This window comes from Strix uralensis, chromosome 11, assembly GCF_047716275.1.
Source record: "Strix uralensis isolate ZFMK-TIS-50842 chromosome 11, bStrUra1, whole genome shotgun sequence".
Classification (NCBI taxonomy): domain Eukaryota; kingdom Metazoa; phylum Chordata; class Aves; order Strigiformes; family Strigidae; genus Strix; species Strix uralensis.
The window spans coordinates 19,077,786-19,096,526 of record NC_133982.1 but is presented as its reverse complement, the minus strand read 5'-3'; the positions used below and the strand labels follow the sequence as shown (position 1 = coordinate 19,096,526).

Here is an 18,741-nt window from a genome sequence, read left to right as displayed (position 1 = left end):
TGCACAGCCCAAAGGAGCTGGGGGCTTCCTGCCAAAGATGATTTATTGCATTTCCAGAAGAACACAGCAGAGAAATCACTGTCTGTACCGCACACACAAACTCTCTTCCAACACACTGCTTTCCCAGGCGCACAAGGGGAAGGGTTTGGGGAGAGGCAGGGAAAAAACCTCCCGGCAGCAGAAGCGTTCAGCGATGAGCCCGCAATCCCTTTCCCCACCTCCTTTCCTCCCCGGGGACACGCAGCCTTGCGGAAGGAGCAGCTTGGAAAGGCACACAGTGCAATCCTGGGAATGAGCCACACGCCTGGTTTTTCCCAGGCAGAGCCCATATGCCTCTCGCACAAGGGAAACGGCTGCAATTGCTGAAAGGCTGTGGGAGAGAGGACCACGAGCAGGATGGTTCAAAAGTAAGGCGGGTGGGATGGGAGGCATCAGCCCTCACCGAGGTCCTCTGGGGTTGGCTGGTGCCACAGGCTCTGGACACTCTGATTCGGTGATGCACACATGGGAACTGCCAGTGGCTCCCTGGAGGAGAAGTCCCCACCTTGCCAGCTCATGGGTGCTCCAGGGTTACCCAAGAGGACCCTGATGAGCATTAAACAGGAATAAGGATCCAGGGTTTGAGCAGGGGGACAGGGAGCCGGGCAGATGTGCAGAAGCAGCATCTCCTCCCTGCCCACCAACAGCCCAGGCAGCTCCGGCCAAAGGAGCTGGGGATGATGCTGCTTGGAGGAGTGGCAAAATCACCTGGTGGTTTCCAGTGTTGGAGGATGGAGAGAGAAAGCAGGAGGCAGCTAAAAAGGTGGTACAGCAAAGGGTAGAGACTCTGCCCCATCACAGAGTCAAGAGGAAGGCACTACAGTCCTCGGCTACGCTGGCTGGGTACGGTAGGACACCCAGACCCCAACATGAGGAGAACAGTGAGGAGAAGAACACAGGCCATCTCCACGGGCACCAAGGGAGGAGGCTTAATCCAGCCGGACAGCACAGAAAGAAGCCACACCCACACCGTAGCTCAGAGGGAGTCTGTTCGCTTACGGGCAAACACAGCTGACATGGTCTTGACGATGCCACGGATCCCCGTACCCTTTTTCAGTGCTAGTTTGTGGTCAGGGATGCGCTCAGCCAGTCCATGGAAGACCATGAGGGCCCCGTGATAAGCCTCGGCTGCAGAGACCTCGTAGAATCCACAGTCTAAAGAGAGGGCCAGGAGCCGACCCTCCTCGCTGGACACCTCCCGTTGGTGGTGCAGGTCCCGTTTGTTGCCCACAATGACGATGGGCACCTTCTCCTGGCTCTGTCCCTCCTTGGCTGCCTTGATGAACTGGATTTTGAGGGGCAGGATGTTGAAGCTGGCACGGTCGCAGATGCTGTAGACCAGGACAAAGCTGTCTGCCCACTGGATTCGCTTCTCCTCCGAGGAGCCCTCCTCTGCCTGCTCCTGGGGAAAGGGAAAAGGAAAGGTTGTTTTATGCAGCTCCCTCCCTCCGCACCAGCCTGCTAGCACAGGGTGCAGCAACCCTGAGCCCGTCGGGACAGGGACAGCTAGCAAGTAGCAAAAGGGCAGAAAGAGAAGCACTGAGGAAGGCAGAGCAGCACCCGGCAGACCTCACCAGGGGGACACGATCCAGGCTTCAACATCACAGTCCTCACCTTATCACCCAGCTGGCAAGCACTGCAGGCTGTAGGTGATAACAGCGTGGTGGCCTCAGAGCAGGACTGCCACTTAGTTAGCACAGTCCTGTGCTCTGTTGGGGCTGGTAATATTCGTGCTTCAGCTCTAACACCCCTGACTATTGCCACCCTGCCAGCAATGCTGCTGCCCTCTGCTCTGCAGGCCAGAAGGGTTCGGTTGGCTACAGACCATTGGACAGGAGAGCTTTGCTCAGCTGGAGCTCCCAGTCTGTGGTTCCCCACTGGTGGCTTTTAGTAGAGGTTTTTTTGTCCCTGGGGTGAAAACAGGTGACAGGAGCAGAGCCCTCTCACCTGGGAATTGGGGACGTCCCAGATGTGGAAGAGAATCTCTCGGCCATCCACGGTCAAGTTGTGGCTGTAGATGAATTCTGCCAAAAAAAAAAATCATTATCTTCATGGACCCAGGAGACAGCTCCTTCAACCCAGGTCTCCTCCTGGGGACAAGCCTGTCACGTCCACCCTGGGAGACTGTGCTCCACACGGCAAGGTCCAGGGGCTCTTTTCATACAGCAACAAGCACATGGAGCACGGTGCCCTTCCAGCTGTGAGTGCCCCAGCCTGCCTCCACCTCAGCGTTCAGTCCGGGCACGCTGGTGCCACCAGCTGCCACCCAGGACCTTTTGCACCCCAGAGAAGCAGTTCTGGAGCAAAGAGATGGGTCACTGAACAAATACAACCATCGAGCCCCCCAGGAGCAGACAAAAGGCTCTGGAGAAAAGCAGGAGAGGATGGGAAGCAATGAAATCCCATGGGCTGAAGTAGGCTCGCCTCCTGACCCCAGTCCCCAACAGGAACTCACCCATGTCTCCATACTCCCCAATAAAGCGCCGGGTCAGGAAACGCACAGTCAGAGCTGCAGAGGCAAGGATAAGAATCAGAATAACCCTAAACCTGAAGGATTTTCCTTTTTAAATCCAGAGCAGAGTCAGGCACCATCCCCCTGTAAACTCCCACCAGCAGGAACAACCTCTGGCTTTCTCCCAGCCACCAGCAGGTCTGTGAGAGGAGCAGAGGCACAGTGTGAACCAGAGCATCAGCAAACTCCAGCTCAGCGGAAAATACCTTCCCCGGTTGCTCGCCCGCTGCCTACAAGGTTGTGCTCAGCTTCCCCAACTCAAATCACGGCCGCACCCAAAAGCTCAGCCCCATCTCACCAGCTTGCTCCACAGGGCTGCTCTCCACAGCCTGTTCTCCAAATGCTGCTGCCGTTTTCAGCCTTTTTTGGGGGGCAGAAATGGGTCTCCCTGCCTGGGAACTCCCTGCTCCCAGCTCACCATGGGTTCTTACCTGATTTCCCCACATTGTCCGCTCCCATAACGAGGACGTTTGCTTCCATCTTCAGGGCAGCGGGGCCAGGCACCTCCATGAGGGCAGGGTGGTCAGGGGTGAAGCTGGCGCTGCGGCGCAGCGGGAGCCGGAGCCCCATGCCGAGCGTGGCCATGCCTCGCCGGCGGTCCCAGCGCCGTGTGCGACTCCTCTCCACGCAGCCAAGGAGCCAGCGCTTCCCACGGCACCCAGGGGACCCGTGAGGGCCATACCCCTCCCCGCAGCCGCAGGGGCGGTGCAGCGGGAACTGCAGGCGGCCAGATGAAAAGCTTTGTTATTGCTCAGATCGTCCCAAACATACATCAGTGCCCAGAGCTGGCCCTGCCAGCCCCCAGCGCGGCAGGTGGCTGGGAAGCACCAGCTGTCTGAACCAGCAGCTCCTCAAAGCACACCCCAGGAGGCTGCCCACACCTGCACCTCAAGCACGTTGTCCCTTGGCAGGGCCACGTAGCCCCTTGGCCCTTCCCCACGGCGATCGTGGGAATGCCTCAGAGGAGTAGTGGAGTGTCTCGTGAGTGACAAAGCGTCGTTTCACAAGTGGTGGAGCATTGTCTTGCAAGCAATGGAGCATCTCAGGAGAGATGGAGTCTCTTGAGAGTGATGGAGCATCTCACTAGTGGTGGAGTGTTGTTTCGCAAGTGGTGGAGCATCTCAGAAGTGGTTGAAGCACCTCACAAGCAGTGGAGCATTGTCTCACAAGTGATGGACCGTTTCACAAGTGGTGGAGCATTGTCTCACAAGTGATGGAGCACCTCAGGAGAGATGGAGTCTCTTGTGAGTGATGGAGCATCTCACAAGTGGTGCAGCATTGTCTCACGAGTGGTGGAGCATCTCAAGAGTGATGAAGTGTTGTCTCAGAAGTGATGGAGCATGTCATGAGTGGCAGAGTGTTGTTTCACAAGTGGTGGAGCATCTCAGAAGTGGTTGGAGCACCTCACAAGCGGTGGAGCACTGTCTCACGAGTGGTGGAGCATCTCAAGAGTGATGAAGTGTTGTTTCACAACTGATGGAGCATCTCACGAGTGACGGAGCATCTCAGGAGAGATGGAGTCTCCTGTGAGTGGCGGAGCGTCTCACGAGCGATGGAGCGTCTCGGGACCCCCCGACCTGCCGCGCAGCCCCCCGAGCCCCCCTCCCCACGCCACCCCAGCCCAGCCCGGCCCCCCGCCCGCTCCCTCTCTCCGGGGCTGTTGCCTTTCTGCCCGAGGGCCGAGCACCGACACCCCGCTCCCCGCTCCCCCTCCCCGCCAGCCGCGGCGCCGGGCGGAGCCGCCTGACGCCATCTCGGCGCGCCGGGGCGGGCCGGGCCCCTCCCGCTGCCCGCGGCGGCCCCGCCATGGCGGCGGCGGAGGGGGCGGCGGTGCGGGTGGCGGTGCGGGTGCGGCCGCTGCTGCCCCGGGAGGCGCTGCGGGGGCACCGGCCCTGCCTGCGGGGCGACGCCGCCACCGGGGAGGTGGCGCTGGGCCGCCGCCGCCGCTTCCGCTTCGCCGCCGTGCTGCCCGAGGCGGCGGGGCAGGCGGCCGTGTACCGGGCCTGCGTCCAGCCGCTGCTGCGGGCCTTCTTCCGCGGCTTCAACGCCACCGTCTTCGCCTACGGGCAGACCGGCTCCGGCAAGACCTACACCATCGGCGAGGCCAGCGTCGGTGAGTCGCGGCGTGCGCGGCAGCGCCGTGCCCGGCACCCCGCCAGCACCGGCGGCTCTCGCCGGCCTCCGCTGTGCCCGCCGGTGCCGCACCGCCCCCTCCCGCCCTCCCTCCCCGGCCACCGCCGCGGCCATCCCTCCCAGCCCACCACCCTCACCCGTGCCGCCATCCCCACCCGTCTGTCAGCTTTGCTCTCTCCACCCAAACCCACAAACACCAGCTCCATCACTTCCAACACCACCATCTCAATCACATCCAACATCACCATCTCAATCACTTCCAACACCACCAGCTCCATCACCTCCAGCACCACCATCTCCATCACATCCAACATCACCATCTCCATCACTTCCAACACCACCAGCTCCATCACTTCCAGCATCACCATCCCAACCAATCCTTCCACCCAACGCCCCCCCTTGACCCTACCAGCACCCCTCGCCCAACCCCACCAACCCAACCACCGCCCGTCCCCATCCTGCCCACCCCAACAGCCTTTCCTCCCCTCCACCCACACTGCTGTAACCACCCCCCCACCATGGACAACACCTTCTCAGAGATCACAGTGTGTAGATTTTCTCCTCTACCACTGCAGGACAAGGGAGAGGACCATGTCTGGTCTGGAGGTGGTGGTGATCTTCCTAAAGCACCGCTACCTTCAGCTGGCTTGGATCTATATCAGCTTTGCCCTGAAATAAGCCCTAAGGACAGGGAGGTTTGGAAGGGTTAATCCTGTTAGTTTGTTTATGTGAAGGAAAGGGGGAAAGAGGAAACCTTTCTCTCCTGTAAGTGCTGGTTTTATGGTATTATGATATGTTGCAGAGAATGCACTGTGAATGTTTCAGTCATGTTTAGTTAATTGCATAGTTAGTAAACACTAAATTGTTTCCATACCTTCAATCTACCTCTGTTTGCAGTTTCCCAGTTCAGGCTATGGTTGTACCACATTTGAGTATGGCCCTTTTACACAGCTGTGGAAAAAAAAGCAAAACCATTTAAAGTACAGACAGCAGACTGCTGTGGCCAGATACAAGCAGGCTGCAAGCACAAAAAAAACCTTTCTTGGAGCTGGAAAAGGTTGTGGAGTTTTGCTGGCTTCAAAGGACAGTATACAGGAGCTGCAGGCGTGGTGTTTGCTACCTGCTGAAACGCTAATGTGCCTTTTCCTTCTTGAGGAAGGACTGGAAACAAGAAGCAACTTTGCTGGAATCCAGCACAGCAGTGTGACAGGATTTGCCCCAAGGTCCTGTGGCTTAAAAGCACTCAGAGGGGTGTTTAATCCGGGCTTGAGGGCTGAGCTGTGGGAGGGCTGTGGGAGCACTGTGAGGCTGCTCCTTTCCAGCTGACCTGTGTGCTGCAGGCAGGCTCCTGGCCAGTACAGGCTCCCCGGGCATTCGCTGCCCATGACCACATGCATCTTTCTGCCAGCTTCCATCAATGAAGACGAGCAGGGCATCATCCCACGAGCCATGGCCGAAACCTTCAGGCTCATCGACGAGAATGACCTGATCGACTACACGGTCCGAGTGTCCTACCTGGAGGTGTACAAGGAGGAGTTTCGGGACTTGCTGCAGGTGGATACAGCCAGCAAAGACATCCAGATCCGGGAGGATGACAAGGGGAACATTGGTATGTGTGGCTGCGCACAGGCTCCCTTTTCTCCCCATGCCCAAGGCCAGGGTTGGGTTATCTATCCCTGAATGCAGAGCCAGGTCTTCTCCCTCCATCCTGGCATTGCTCTCCTGCAGCAGATTGCTGTGCTTAGTCCTGTTCGGTGTGGAAAGCCGGTCTGTGCGTGGCACGGTACGGGCAGGGTGACAGCACCAGGCTGTGCAGAGCAGGTGTGTCCTCGGGCAGCCTGTCCCTCCCAACCACAGCTCTGTTTGCTGTTGCAGTGCTCTGCGGTGTGAAGGAGTCAGAGGTGGAAGGGCTGGACGAGGTGCTGAGCCTGCTGGAGATGGGGAACACAGCCAAGCACACGGGAGCTACCCACGTCAACAGGCAGTCGAGCCGCTCGCACACCATCTTCACAGTGACCATGGAACAGCGGCGCGGGGCCGGCCGCCTCCCCCTGCACCGCCACCCCCCTTCTGTCCCCGCCTCGGGCCAGGTCCTGGTTTCCAAGTTTCACTTTGTGGACCTGGCGGGCTCAGAGCGAATTGTGAAGACGGGAAACACGGGCGAGAGGCTGAAGGAGAGTATCCAGATCAACAGTGGCCTCCTGGCCTTGGGCAACGTCATTAGTGCCTTGGGAGACCCGCGGAGGAAGAGCAGCCATATCCCCTACAGGGACTCCAAAATCACCAGGTACAGCTGGGACTGGGACCCCCATTTGTCAGGGGCTCTTGGCCCAGCAGGAGGGAGGTGATGCCTCTCCCTGCCTTTCCCATGCCTGGCCTGCCAGGTTTGGTGGCAGAGTCCCCAGGCTAGCTGAGAGGAGCTTGCAGGGCCAGTTGTTCCTTCTGCTCTCACACCAGGGCTCTCAGACCAACCGCTTGATGGTACAGGGCCAGCTGACCTGCTGTGCCTCACAGCAGTTTACAGGTCTACCCTCTGTGCAGGTTTTCATGTAGGGAAGTTTGAGGAGCAATGAGGCCAGGATAGAAATAACGGACTAGCTCATTGCAGCGCTGCAGAAGATGAGGCTTGCATAAGTCATGCTGCTGAAGCTGAGATGGGGTGTCACCATGGGTTATCCTGACCATCCTGCCTGGCAGTGAATAAAAAATGGTTCCAGTAGGCTTGTTTGATGGTCTGCAGTTAGTTTTTACCTCGAGCAGGTGGCCTTTGCAATGTCCAACAGGCTCCTGTGCAGCACGAGCCTAGCAATGATGACAGAGTTGGGGAGCTCCCAGCCTCAGGAATTATTCGGATGAAAACTTGCCACAGTGCAAACTGTTATTCCTCTGCTTAATGATTCTGCTCACTTCACTTGTGTTGAACCTGCCACTGAGCAATAATATTGTTTTCCTTGGGCTTAACCTCTGAAAAGGTTTGGAAACCCACTGGTTCCTGCATGATTTTGTATTTCAGCTATTTTAATCACTATGCTCTTCCCTAGGATCCTGAAAGACTCTCTGGGGGGGAATGCCCAGACTGTGATGATAGCCTGTGTCAGCCCATCTTCTTCTGACTTCGATGAGAGCCTCAACACACTGAATTATGCCAGCCGGGCTCAAAACATCCAGAACAAAGCCGTGGTGAACTGCCGCAAGGAGACCGAGCACGTCGAAGAGCTTCACCTGCAGATAAAGAACCTGCAGAAGGCACTGGAACAGCGGCACCGCTCCGAGACCCGTATCATCAACCGCTCGGCCACCGCCAAACGATGCGCGCCGGACCCCACGGCTCGGCTGCTGGCAGAGTGTGCACATTACCGGACCTGCACCGACGCTGCGTACCGGCTGCTGATGGAGCTGCAGGAGGACAGTAACCTGACAGTGGAGCAGATCCTGCGGGTTAAGGAATGGTTGTGTGCAGTAGAGAGTGAGAGGAGTGAGCTGACCTCAGCCGGGCTGGATAGTGGCATCGAGAGCACCTCCGCGGAAGACCAGAGCCCCGAGGCACAAGGCTCAAAGCTGGCAAAAGCCCAGGTAACGGTTGGGGTGGTTTAGCTCTGAGGTGGGGTTCATCTGATGGCCGCTGAGTACAGCAGCCTCAGCACGGCATGATGAAGGGGTCAGGAGAGGGAAGGGAGAAGCAATGCAGCCAAGGGGCTGTAGGGAGGCAGAATGATGTGGTCCTCAGAGCAGGCAGGGAGAGGTTGGATTCAGCTGCGGCCAAGAGATCTATTCTGCAGGAAAAATCTGGGTCTGCAGAGCTGCTATGTCCTTGCAGAATCCAGCATGGGAAGGGAAGGACAAAGGTACGTGCTGATGCTGCCTCTCTTACATTTTGGGCAGCAGGTGAACACTGAGAAGACGTGTGAGTCCAACAAAGACGAGCAGGTGGCCAAACTGCAGAGACAAGTAGAGCGTCTGGAGGAGGAGAACCGTGATTTCCTGGCTGCCCTGGAGGATGCCATGGAGCAGTATAAGCTGCAGGTACTTCTGGGCTGTGCTTTCTTTATAGGGACCTGCCCCACTCCTCCCCTTCCTCCCCAGGAGAGCGCAGCCCAGCTTTCGGGTTCCTCTGCTGCAGGTCTGGGATCCACATGTACATAACCACGTTTTTCTCGTTGCTTCCTAGAGCGACAAGCTGCAGGAACAGCAGGATAAGATCTCAGAGCTGCACGTGCGCTTGGAGATGGCAATGCCAAACCTGTGTGTGCCAGGACTGCTGGAAAACCTCCACCTGGTGACTGCCAGCCAGAGACCTCACACGGCCCCACTGGATGCTGCCCCGACCCATGGCCTCCGTGGGGTTTCCCCAGGGCTCCTTCCCACTGAGCAGAGTGGAAGAGCCCTTTGCAGGAAGGTGAGGGCACAAGTCTGTGCCATTGAGGAACCGCTGCCTTTTCGCTTGGGTGCCCTCCACTGTAGGAGCTCCTTTTGCCCTGCTGTTGAACATAAATCTTGTCAGAGGCATAATCCAGAGGACTGTGCTCAGTGTTCACATCCAAAGAGTTTCACAACTCTGGCAAAAACAGCCCAGCTTCAAAACTGAGGCTTTTACTTTGATGTTACGGGCACGTCCCAGATTTGCTCAGCACCTGAGCCCCAGAAGGCAGGAGGGCAGGCAGCTGGGTCTAGCAACACACCAGTTCTGAAAATACACTCAACTCTTGTTGCTCTTCTTTGTGTCTAGCAGTGATGCCCAGCTGAGAGCTGCTTTTTCTAACACTGGCCCTCACACAGCATGTTTCCTCTCTTTCCGATTCTCTACCCAGCAGCTCGACAGCAACCCCTCCTTCCAGGAGGAGGACCTGGCAGGCTGGCACCTGAACCATGCACAGTGCCTGACCAGCAATCCAGAGATCACAGATGCGGCACTGAGGAGGGAGCTCAGCCAGGATTCGGAGAAGCCATCAGAGGTGTCCTCGGGAGAGGAGGAGGAGGGGGAACAGAAACGGTCCTTGTCCCAGCGCCGGTGAGTTGAGGCTGTCCCAGCACTGTGCAGTGCCCTGGCAGTTGTGTGACCTGACTGTCCCACCTCTGCAGCTCAGCTCTCACGTAGGATGTAGAAGCAAATGCTGCCTCTGGGGTCAGTGATTTTGCCGAGACAGCTGCCTGCTTGCTGGGGAGCTAATTACCATCTTTCCTGAGCACAGCTAGTTTCTATCTCTTTCTGAAGCCTGTGGATCATGAGGGAACTGTTCCCTTACTGGGAACAGCTCTAGCAGTGCCCAGACCCAACTGATGAATTTGCTGTTCCTTCTAGAAACGGGATCCAAAGCTGGACCAAGAAAGAGATTTGCAAGTTGAGCGAGGAGCTGAGCGGAGGCAGTGCCCACTTGATTCAGGAGGAGCAGCTGGAGGTGTCAAAAGGCAAGTAGCAACTGTAGATTGTTGGACAGTCTTCCTCGGGCTGGCGGTGCTTCGCTGGGTGTTGTTGATGTCCCACCTGGATGAGCCTAGATGACAAAAATGGAGATGACAGTCTAGCTGCTTTTGTTAAGGAGAAACTAGAACTGCTGGGGTCCATCAAGCGCTGCATGCTTTGGTGGAAGCTGTGGGTGACTCTGGGCAATGCTGTGCCAGATCTTAGGTACAGATCGGAGATCAGATTGTCCTTCTGTCACCCAGCTGCAAAGGCCTTCCTTACCTGGGAATCTGTTGCAGAAGTCTGTAGGAGGCGGGAGCCGCTGCTTGGTCCCTGGGAGCGTCTGCCAGGGAAGGACTCCGAGTGGAGGCTGGTGCAAGCACAGCAGAAGATCCGAGAGCTGGCAATCAACATCCGCATGAAGGAGGAGCTGATCACAGAGCTCATTAAGACAGGTGCAGAGCTGCTGGTGGGAATATGCACCCATTCCCCATGAAATCCCCTCCTAGTCATGATGCTTGGTCTCTACTCCCATGCTCACCTTCCCTCCCTGTGTTGCTAGTGCTCAGTCCCTTCTCCTATAAGCAGCAGAGCCCTGTTTCTGCATCCCTCTGGCTGACTGAGACCCTTCCCATTGGTTTCTCCCTTCCCTGGAGTAGCTGAGGGAAAGGAAGCATTCAGTCTCTATAGCCAGAAATACTTGGGGAGAGAGAGGAAAGGTCTATCCCTCAGCTGTGAGGGAAGGGAGCGTGGAGGTCACAGCAGAGGGGGTGTGTTACAGGCAAGGACGCCCAGGCTCTGAACAGGCAGTACTGCCAGAAGATCAGCGAGCTGGAGCAAGAGGCAGAGCAAGTGCGGGCAGAGCTGAGCGACAGCCAGAAGCAGCTCCAGGAGCTGGAGGCCAAGGAGCCGTGGGACCCTGGGGAGAAGTGCAAGCTGCAGGAGTACCGCACACGCGTGGCGGCCGCGCAGAGCAAGGCACGGGTGAGTGGGAAGGGCTCTGCTCCCTCGGGGGGGTGGGCAGGGGTGGAGTTGGGGGCATCTCCGCAAAGGGCACGGGGAAGACGCAGAGCCCGGGGAAGACGCAGAGCCCAAGGGCAGCTTTCATCCTCCGGCAGGTTCTGTGCAAGAAGAAGCAGGCGACGGAGAGGCTGGTGTCACTCTCGGCCCAGAGCGAGAAGCGGGTACAGGAGCTGGAGAGGAACATCCAGCTGATGCGGCGGCAGCAGGGCCAGCTGCAGCGCCGGCTGCGGGAGGAGAGCGAGCAGAAACGGCGGCTGGAGACGGAGGTGAATAAGCGGCAGCACCGAGTCAAGGTAGGAGCAGGCAGGAGCAGCTGTGCTACTGCGGGGTGCGCGAGGGTGACAATGGGTGCGCTCTGCAAGCTGCTGGGCAGGCCAGGGTGGCTCTGACGGGGCCTGTGATTGTCTTGGAGAGCATGGAGATGGAGAGAGATTTTTAAGAGTATCCAAAGAGCTAGCAGAGAACATAACCTGTCCCTCAGCCCCTGGCTGTAGGGTAAACAGCTTCCACCCCCTCAATGCTCACAGCTGCTCTTTCCCACACAGGAATTGGAATTGAAGCACGAGCAGCACCAGAAAATCCTGCGCATCAAAACAGAGGAAATTGCGGCTTTCCAGAGGAAGCGGCGGAGCGGCAGCAACGGCTCTGTGATCAGCCTGGAGCAGCAGCAGGTACAGGCAGAGCAAGCCTGCCGCTTCTTTCCTGTTCGAAGGGGACTGCTTGGCAGACTGCAGGCTGACAGGGGAGATCTGGAAACAGGGACCTCAGCTCGAGATGGGACATAGCTCATCCTGCCCTTGAGGAGGACAGTCCATAATGTCACTTGCATCTAGTAGCAGAGGACTTAGATCTTGTCTTATCCCCAGGACCAAGATCCCTTCTAAATACTAGCATTGGTAAAGAAGCTGTGAAATCTTGTCTGGTAGCAGAAGGGTGATAGGTGACCCCCAAGGACTCCTCAGCAGCTGGGGTTTGAGCTTAGCTCTGCCCCTTGGAGGAGCTGGAAGGATAAAACTAGGGAAGTCTGAGCTACAGGGGTTAGCAGAGATGGAATTGAGACTCTCAACCCCCCTGCCCTTCAGTCCAGCAGTCCTGGGCGTTGCTACTGCTGTCCGTACGCACATGCCCTTTGCCTCTCCTTCCATCAGAAAATTGAGGAACAGAAGAAGTGGCTGGACATGGAGATGGATAAAGTTCTCGAGCAGCGCCGGGCCCTGGATGAGCTGGAAGATGAGCTGAGGAAGCGGGAAGCTATTGTGGCCAAAAAGGAAGCCCTGCTGCAGGAGAAAAATGGTCTGGAGAGCAAACGACTGCGCTCCAGCCAGGTAGGACAGGACTGTGACACCTCAACCTCTTGCTTGATTTCCAGCAGAGGTGGGATGCTAAAGACCTGGGTGCCATCCTGGGTCTGGCAAAGGGCTGCGGGGTGAAGTGGGTAGGAAATCTGCCTCTACAGAAGAGCCTGCTTATGCTGTGCCTCTGAGCTAGTTGGTTTGATAGCCCTTGGCTTATGTGTGCGTGTGGGGTCATTTGACCTACGGAGGAAGTAGAAAGGGGCTGAGGGCCTGACTTGCCTTTAGAGCAGATCCCCTTGAGCATCTTCTGCTGCAGGCCCTGACAGACGACATAGTGCGTGTGTCCAGCCGCCTGGAGCACCTGGAAAAGGAGCTGACAGAGAAGAACGGGCAGCTGCGCCATGGCAGCGCCCACGACCAGCAGCAGATCCGCCAGGAGATCAACAACCTGCGCCAGGAGAAGGACCAGCTGCTCAAACAGAGGTTGGAGCTCGACAACAAGCTGCGCCAGGGCACCCTGCTGTCCCCAGAGGTACCTCTTTCTTGGGCTGGGCTGCTCTGCCTGCAGGAGCATGAGGTAGTAAGAGAGAAGTAAAGACCTGAGCATGGGGTTGTTAGCAGGTGCTCCTCCACGTCTCCAAACTGTGGGTATCCCAACTTCTTGCCAGCAATATTGAGATGACAAGGGAGGTTAAGGCAGGGTGAGACAGAGTGAACCCTTTGCTCCCTAGTAACTGCAGCTCTGCCCTGGCAGGAAGAGCGGATCTTGTTCCAGCTGGACGAAGCAATCGAGGCTCTGGATGCAGCCATTGAGTACAAGAACGAGTCCATCACATGCAGGCAACGAGTCCTGCGGGCCTCAGCCAGCCTGCTGTCCCAGTGTGAGATGAACCTCATGGCCAAGCTCAGCTACCTCTCCTCCTCTGAGACCCGAGCTCTGCTCTGCAAGTACTTTGACAAGGTGCGAGACAACTGCCCTCTATGCTGGTGGGAACTGTGGTATCTGACCAAACTCTCATTTTCCTCAGCCTCAAGCCTTCTGCCTGCCTCCTGCTGTGCTTTTGCTCTGTAAAATAAGGCCACAAAACCACAGCACCATGATCCCCACCTGTCCCAACACCTGGGAGAGAGGCTGAACTAGTCATAGGATGCATGGATCCCTGTGGTGGCTCTGCCACGTCAGTGCAGCCACACATTGCTCTTCCCTCTGCGAGGCAGCTGTGACATCCCAAAACTACTAACCTTTGTACACTGTACCAAAAAACTAACTTGATCAGGCTTGGTGGTGCAGGAAAGCTTCCGGGCTCTGAAGGAGCTGAGAAGTTTCTTGCTCTTGGGCCCTGGCCAGGTGGTGACGCTGCGAGAGGATCAGCACAGGCAGCACATTGCCTTCTCGGAGCTGGAGATGCAGCTGGAGGAGCAGCAGCAGCTGGTGTACTGGCTGGAGGCGGCTGTGGAGCGCCAGCGCCTGGAGATGGACCGTCAGCTCACCCTGCAGCAGAAGGAGCACGAGCAGAACATGCAGTTACTGCTCCAGCAGAACCGTGGTAACCACCCAGCTCCTGAAACAACCAGCAGTGGCACTGCTTTCGTCTTTCACAGGGCTCGCAGCTTGAAACGGCTTTGTTTTTTCTTGCAGAGCACATGGATGAGGGGCTGGCCAGCAGCAAGCTGCAGTACGAGGCAAGGATTCAGGTGCTGGAAAAGGAGCTGAGCCGTTACATGTGGGCAAATCAGGAGCTGAACCAGAGGCTGAGTAACATGAACCTCCATCCCGGACAGACCAAAGGTGAGAGGAAACCCAGGCTGGGGCTTTGCTGTTCCTACCAAGTTAAAAGGAGGGGAGTTTAAATTCCTTTCCCTGGCAGCGAGAGCTTGGAGCAGAGTCAGGAGCAGTGTGGGTGCAGGTCATTGCTGGCCTCGAGCAAGTGCTCTACAGGCCTGATTTTGATAAGGGAAGTAGAGATCCTGATACTCATCTCACAGTACTGCCAATCTTTCTGAGCAGGGATGGAGAGAGGCCTTCACGGGGCTGGGGACAGAGCTCCCCCAGCACTCGGGACCTGCGAGGAATCCAGCCTTGGGGAACAGCCCCTGCCTCTGGCTGTCGCTGAAGAAAGCCATCGGGTGAGGGATGAGAGCAGAGACCTGGTGCACGCCCCTTTGCCATCGACGTGGAGGCGTTCGTCCCTGCCCAGCGACAGCCCCGGGGACCTTCGGCAGAGGGATGCAGAGCACTTGCTGAGAGCGGGGCAGCCTCACGAGGTGCACCCGCCGCGGAGCCTCGCTCCTGCCTCCAAGCCCCGCCGAGAGCTGCGCAGAGCCAGCCTGAACACGACCCCAGTGCCTTACCACCCAGCAATGATCGACGTCAGGAAAAACCCACTCTAGATGTAGGCTTAACACTTACCTGGCACAGGGCAGGGAGGAGCAGATATTGCCGACATGAGCTTAAGAGCCTTCCTGCCCCTCAAGCCAGCCTGGCTACAAACCTGTTACATTTCAGAGGCCTGAGGAAGAAAAAGACGTGATTTTTCATCATAAGGCAAGTAAGCATGTAAGGTGTGAGACCACCAGCCAATGTTCCCCACATTGCTGCCAGTCCAGACAGTGCTGACTGGACACCTTTCCTCCTGCACCCTCAGCAGGTTAAACACTGGGAATTGGGAGATAAATACCTTCCACCCTGGCCTCGTAACACTATAAACTTGTTTACAGTTTGGAAACCTCTGTTGTGGGGCTTACTTGGCCCTAGCAGCCTCAGAGGGAGATGCTCTGCACTCCCGCAGAACTTGTACATAGATTTTTGTAGTAACTTTGTTTTTTTACATTTCTACTGTAACTTTTCTAATAAAGCAGAGTGAGTTTTATGAAGTAGTCACTTGTCAGAGGCTCCAGTCATCACTTTAGGTATGTAGGGTAAGGAGTTCTATTTAAATCTCACTGCATGGGAACTCAGCTGCTGTCACAGTTTTGCCTTAATGTACCTCCTTGGTAAGTGCTTAGTCAGAGCTGATGGGCTTCCTACATTGAGTTGCTGCAGGACAAGCAACTCCAGACAGCAGCAGAATTATCTGAAGCATCCAGGATAAAAGCAACCCTGGTTCAGTACCATTTTCTGCTCCAACCTATAAGCTGCTTTAAGCAGCATTTTCTTACTCTTAGGAAAACTTCCAGTCTGGATGTAAAAGGGAGATCAAATACAATCCTGCAACTTCTTAAGCTATCTACCTTAGGAAGGGGGACATAAGTTTAACTGGCAGAACAAGAAATTAAAGCCTAGGTACCTGCTTGAAGAAGGGCAATGGGGGAAAACAGCAGCTTGGCTACCTAGCCCGAAAAAGCAAGCCACTGCTTCCACCTGAAACCATGAGGGGCACAGCCACCACAACTACTCTTTGAGGACTAACATACACCAAGTTGAAAGTCAGCATCTGAAGTAGGAACCACCTGATCTTCCTCCCACATAACTGATCTTGTCTCTAGGGGTGTGGCTTTGAGGGCGGACATTACTGAGGGCTCTGGGTCTGGCTGAGCTGCACAAGATTTAAGTCCGGAGCCTTTATTTTTTGCTGTTGAAAACAAAGATTTCAGCAGAGAAAAGAAGAATCCATCCTTCTCAGAAGTAAGGAGTAGTCTTGTAGCTCCATGCTTGTGTATCAACGCCAATCCTTGAAGCAGGTGCACCTCTCCCACAAGCAAAACAATCACTGGTAAGCACACCATTCCTCCTTTCTTGGCAGAGGGAAACAGCTTTTCCTGCAACAAATAATGTTTCTAGGAAACAAATTCCATTCAATACCATCTAGCCCCTTAAAGCCATGTAGCAAACCTCTGCCTTGCCACGCCTGGTTTTAGGATGACCTCGCACTCTCTTTATAGCCCTCTGCTTCTTCACTAGACACAACGGGGTGACTTCCCTGACACCCAGCCGTGGACAAAGAGACTGCTATTCTAAAGGAAGAACTCAGCCCTTCCAAGATAATCACAGAATGGTTCGGGTTGGAAGGGACCTTAAAAGACCATCTAGTTCCAACCCCCTGCCATGGGCAGGGACACCTTCCACCAGACCAGGTTGCCCAAAGCCCCGTCCAACCTGGCCTTGAACACTGCCAGGGAGGGGGCAGCCACAGCTTCTCTGGGCAACCTGTTCCAGGGCTTCACCACCCTCACAGGAAAGAATTTCTTCCTTATATCTGATCTAAATCTACCCTCTCTCAGTTTAAAACCATTACCCCTCATCCTATCCCTACACTCCCTGACAGAGTCCCTCCCCATCTTTCCTGTAGCCCCTTTAAGTACTGGAAGGCCACTATAAGGTCTCCCCAGAGCCTTCTCCAGGCTGAACACCCCCAACTCTCTCAGCCTGTCCTCACAGGGGAGGTGCTCCAGTCCCTGATCATCTTCATGGCCGCCTCTGGACTCACTCGAGCAGGTCCGTGTCCTTCTGCTGGGAGCCCCAGAGCTGGACACAGCACTGCAGGTGGGATCTCACAAGAGTGGAGTAGAGGGAGAGAATCCCCTCCCTCAACCTGCTGGCCACACTGCTCTTGATGCAGCCCAGAATATGGTTGGTTTTCTAGGCTGTGAGCACACATTGCTGCCTCACAGTCAGTTTTGAATCCACCAATACCCCAAAGTCCTTCTCCTCAGGGCTGCTCTCAATCCACTCCTCGCCCAGCCTGTATTTGTGCTTGGGATTGCCCCGACCCATGTGCAGGACCTTGCACTTGCCCTTGTTGAATTTCATGAGGTTTGCCCGGGCCCACCTCTCCAGCCTGTCCAGGTCCCTCTGCATGGCACATCCCTTCCCTCCACACAGCTCGGTGTCGTTGGCAAACTTGCTGAGGGCGCACTCAATCCCACTGTCCATGTATCCAACAAAGATGTTAAACAGCACCAGTCCCAACACCAACCCCTGAGGAACACCATTTGTCACTGGTGTCCACTTGGACATTGAGCTGTGGACCACAACTCTGAGTGTGACCATCCAGCCAATTCCTTATCCACCGAGTGGTCCTTCCATCAAATCCATGTGTCTCCAGTTTAGAGACAAGGATGTTGTGCAAAGCTTTTGACACTGTTCTACACAAGTCCAAATAGATGATGTCAGTTGCTCTTCCCTCATCCACAAACACTGCAACACTGTTGTAGAAGGCCACCAAACTCATCAGGCATGATTTGCCCTTAGTGAAGCCATGCTGGCTGTCAACAATCACCTTCTTATTTTCTATGTGCCCCAGCAGTTTCCAGGAGGATCCACTCCACGATCTTGCTGGGCACAGAGGTGAGACTGACTGGCCTGTAGTTCCCTGGGTCATCTTTTTCTCCCTTTTTAAAAATGGGGGTTATGTTTCCCCTTTTCCAGTCAGTGGGACTGCCAAAACTTCTCAAATATGATGGATAGTGGCTTAGCCACTTCACCCACCAGTTCCCTCAGGACCCGTGGATGCATCGCATCAGGTCCCATGCACTTGTGTACCTTCAGGTTCCTTGGATGGTCTCGAACCTGATCTTCTCCTACAGTGGGCAGTTCATTCTCCCAGTCTCTGCCTTTGCCTTCTGCACCTTGGGCGGTGTGGCAGAGCACTTGCTGGTGAAGACTGAGACAAAAAAAAGTCATTGAGTACCTCAGCCTTCTCCATATCCTGGGTAACCAGGTCTCCCATTTCCTTCTGGAGAGGGCTCACATTTTCCCTAGTCTCTCTTTTATCATCGACATACCTATAGAAGCTTTTCTTGTTGCCCTTGATGTCCCTGCCCAGATTTAATTCTATCAGGGCTTTCACCTTCCTAACCTGATCCCTGGCTGCTCAGAAATTTCTCTGTATTTCTCCCAGGCTGCCTGTCCTTGCTTCCACCCTCTGTGACTTCCTTTTTGTCTGAGTTTGTCCAGGAGCTCCTTGTTCATCCAGGCGGGCCTCCTGGTGTTCTTACCTGGCTTAATCTTTGTTGGGATGCATCGCTCCTGAGCTTGGAGGAGGTGATCCTTGAATATTAATTGGCATTTAATATCCTTAAATATGAATTGAAACATAACCAGCTTTCTCTTCCCTCCAGGTCTTTATCCCAAGCAGATTCCCAAAGAGGCCAAAGTCTGCTCTCCTGAAATCCAGGGTAGCGAGCTTGCTGTGCACCCTCCTTGCTGCCCTAAGGATTTGGAACTCCACCAATTCAGTCACTGCAGCCAAGGCTGCCCTTGAGCTTCACGCTCCCTCTCAGCCCTTCCCTGTTGGTGAGAACAAGGCCCAGCACAGCACCTCTCCTCGTTGGCTCCTCTATCACTTGAAGAAGGAAATTATCATCAGCATGTTCCAGGGAACCTCCTGGATTGCTTA

General features: G+C 55.7%; 2 protein-coding genes across 2 annotated transcripts; one reads left to right on the top strand and one right to left on the bottom strand.

Annotated features, from left to right (window-relative positions):
- Window positions 1–18: 18 nt before the first annotated feature.
- LOC141948133 (ras-related and estrogen-regulated growth inhibitor-like protein) lies at window positions 19–4,134 on the bottom strand. The gene is made up of 4 exons (XM_074880199.1): window positions 2,983–4,134; window positions 2,495–2,548; window positions 1,987–2,063; window positions 19–1,441 (listed from the first exon to the last, which is right to left on the bottom strand). The coding sequence occupies exons 1-4, from the start codon at window positions 3,134–3,136 to the stop codon at window positions 1,016–1,018; spliced, it is 711 nt and encodes a 236-aa protein (XP_074736300.1). The 5' UTR covers window positions 3,137–4,134; the 3' UTR covers window positions 19–1,015.
- On the top strand, window positions 3,135–15,280 carry KIF7 (kinesin family member 7). Its single transcript, XM_074880013.1, has 19 exons — window positions 3,135–3,220; window positions 4,273–4,664; window positions 6,093–6,293; window positions 6,560–6,971; window positions 7,726–8,257; window positions 8,567–8,707; window positions 8,853–9,080; window positions 9,493–9,692; window positions 9,984–10,090; window positions 10,349–10,540; window positions 10,867–11,069; window positions 11,204–11,401; window positions 11,654–11,779; window positions 12,257–12,433; window positions 12,720–12,935; window positions 13,158–13,364; window positions 13,752–13,950; window positions 14,043–14,192; window positions 14,412–15,280. The coding sequence occupies exons 1-19, from the start codon at window positions 3,135–3,137 to the stop codon at window positions 14,792–14,794; spliced, it is 4,350 nt and encodes a 1,449-aa protein (XP_074736114.1). The 3' UTR covers window positions 14,795–15,280.
- The last annotated feature ends 3,461 nt before the right edge of the window (window positions 15,281–18,741 follow it).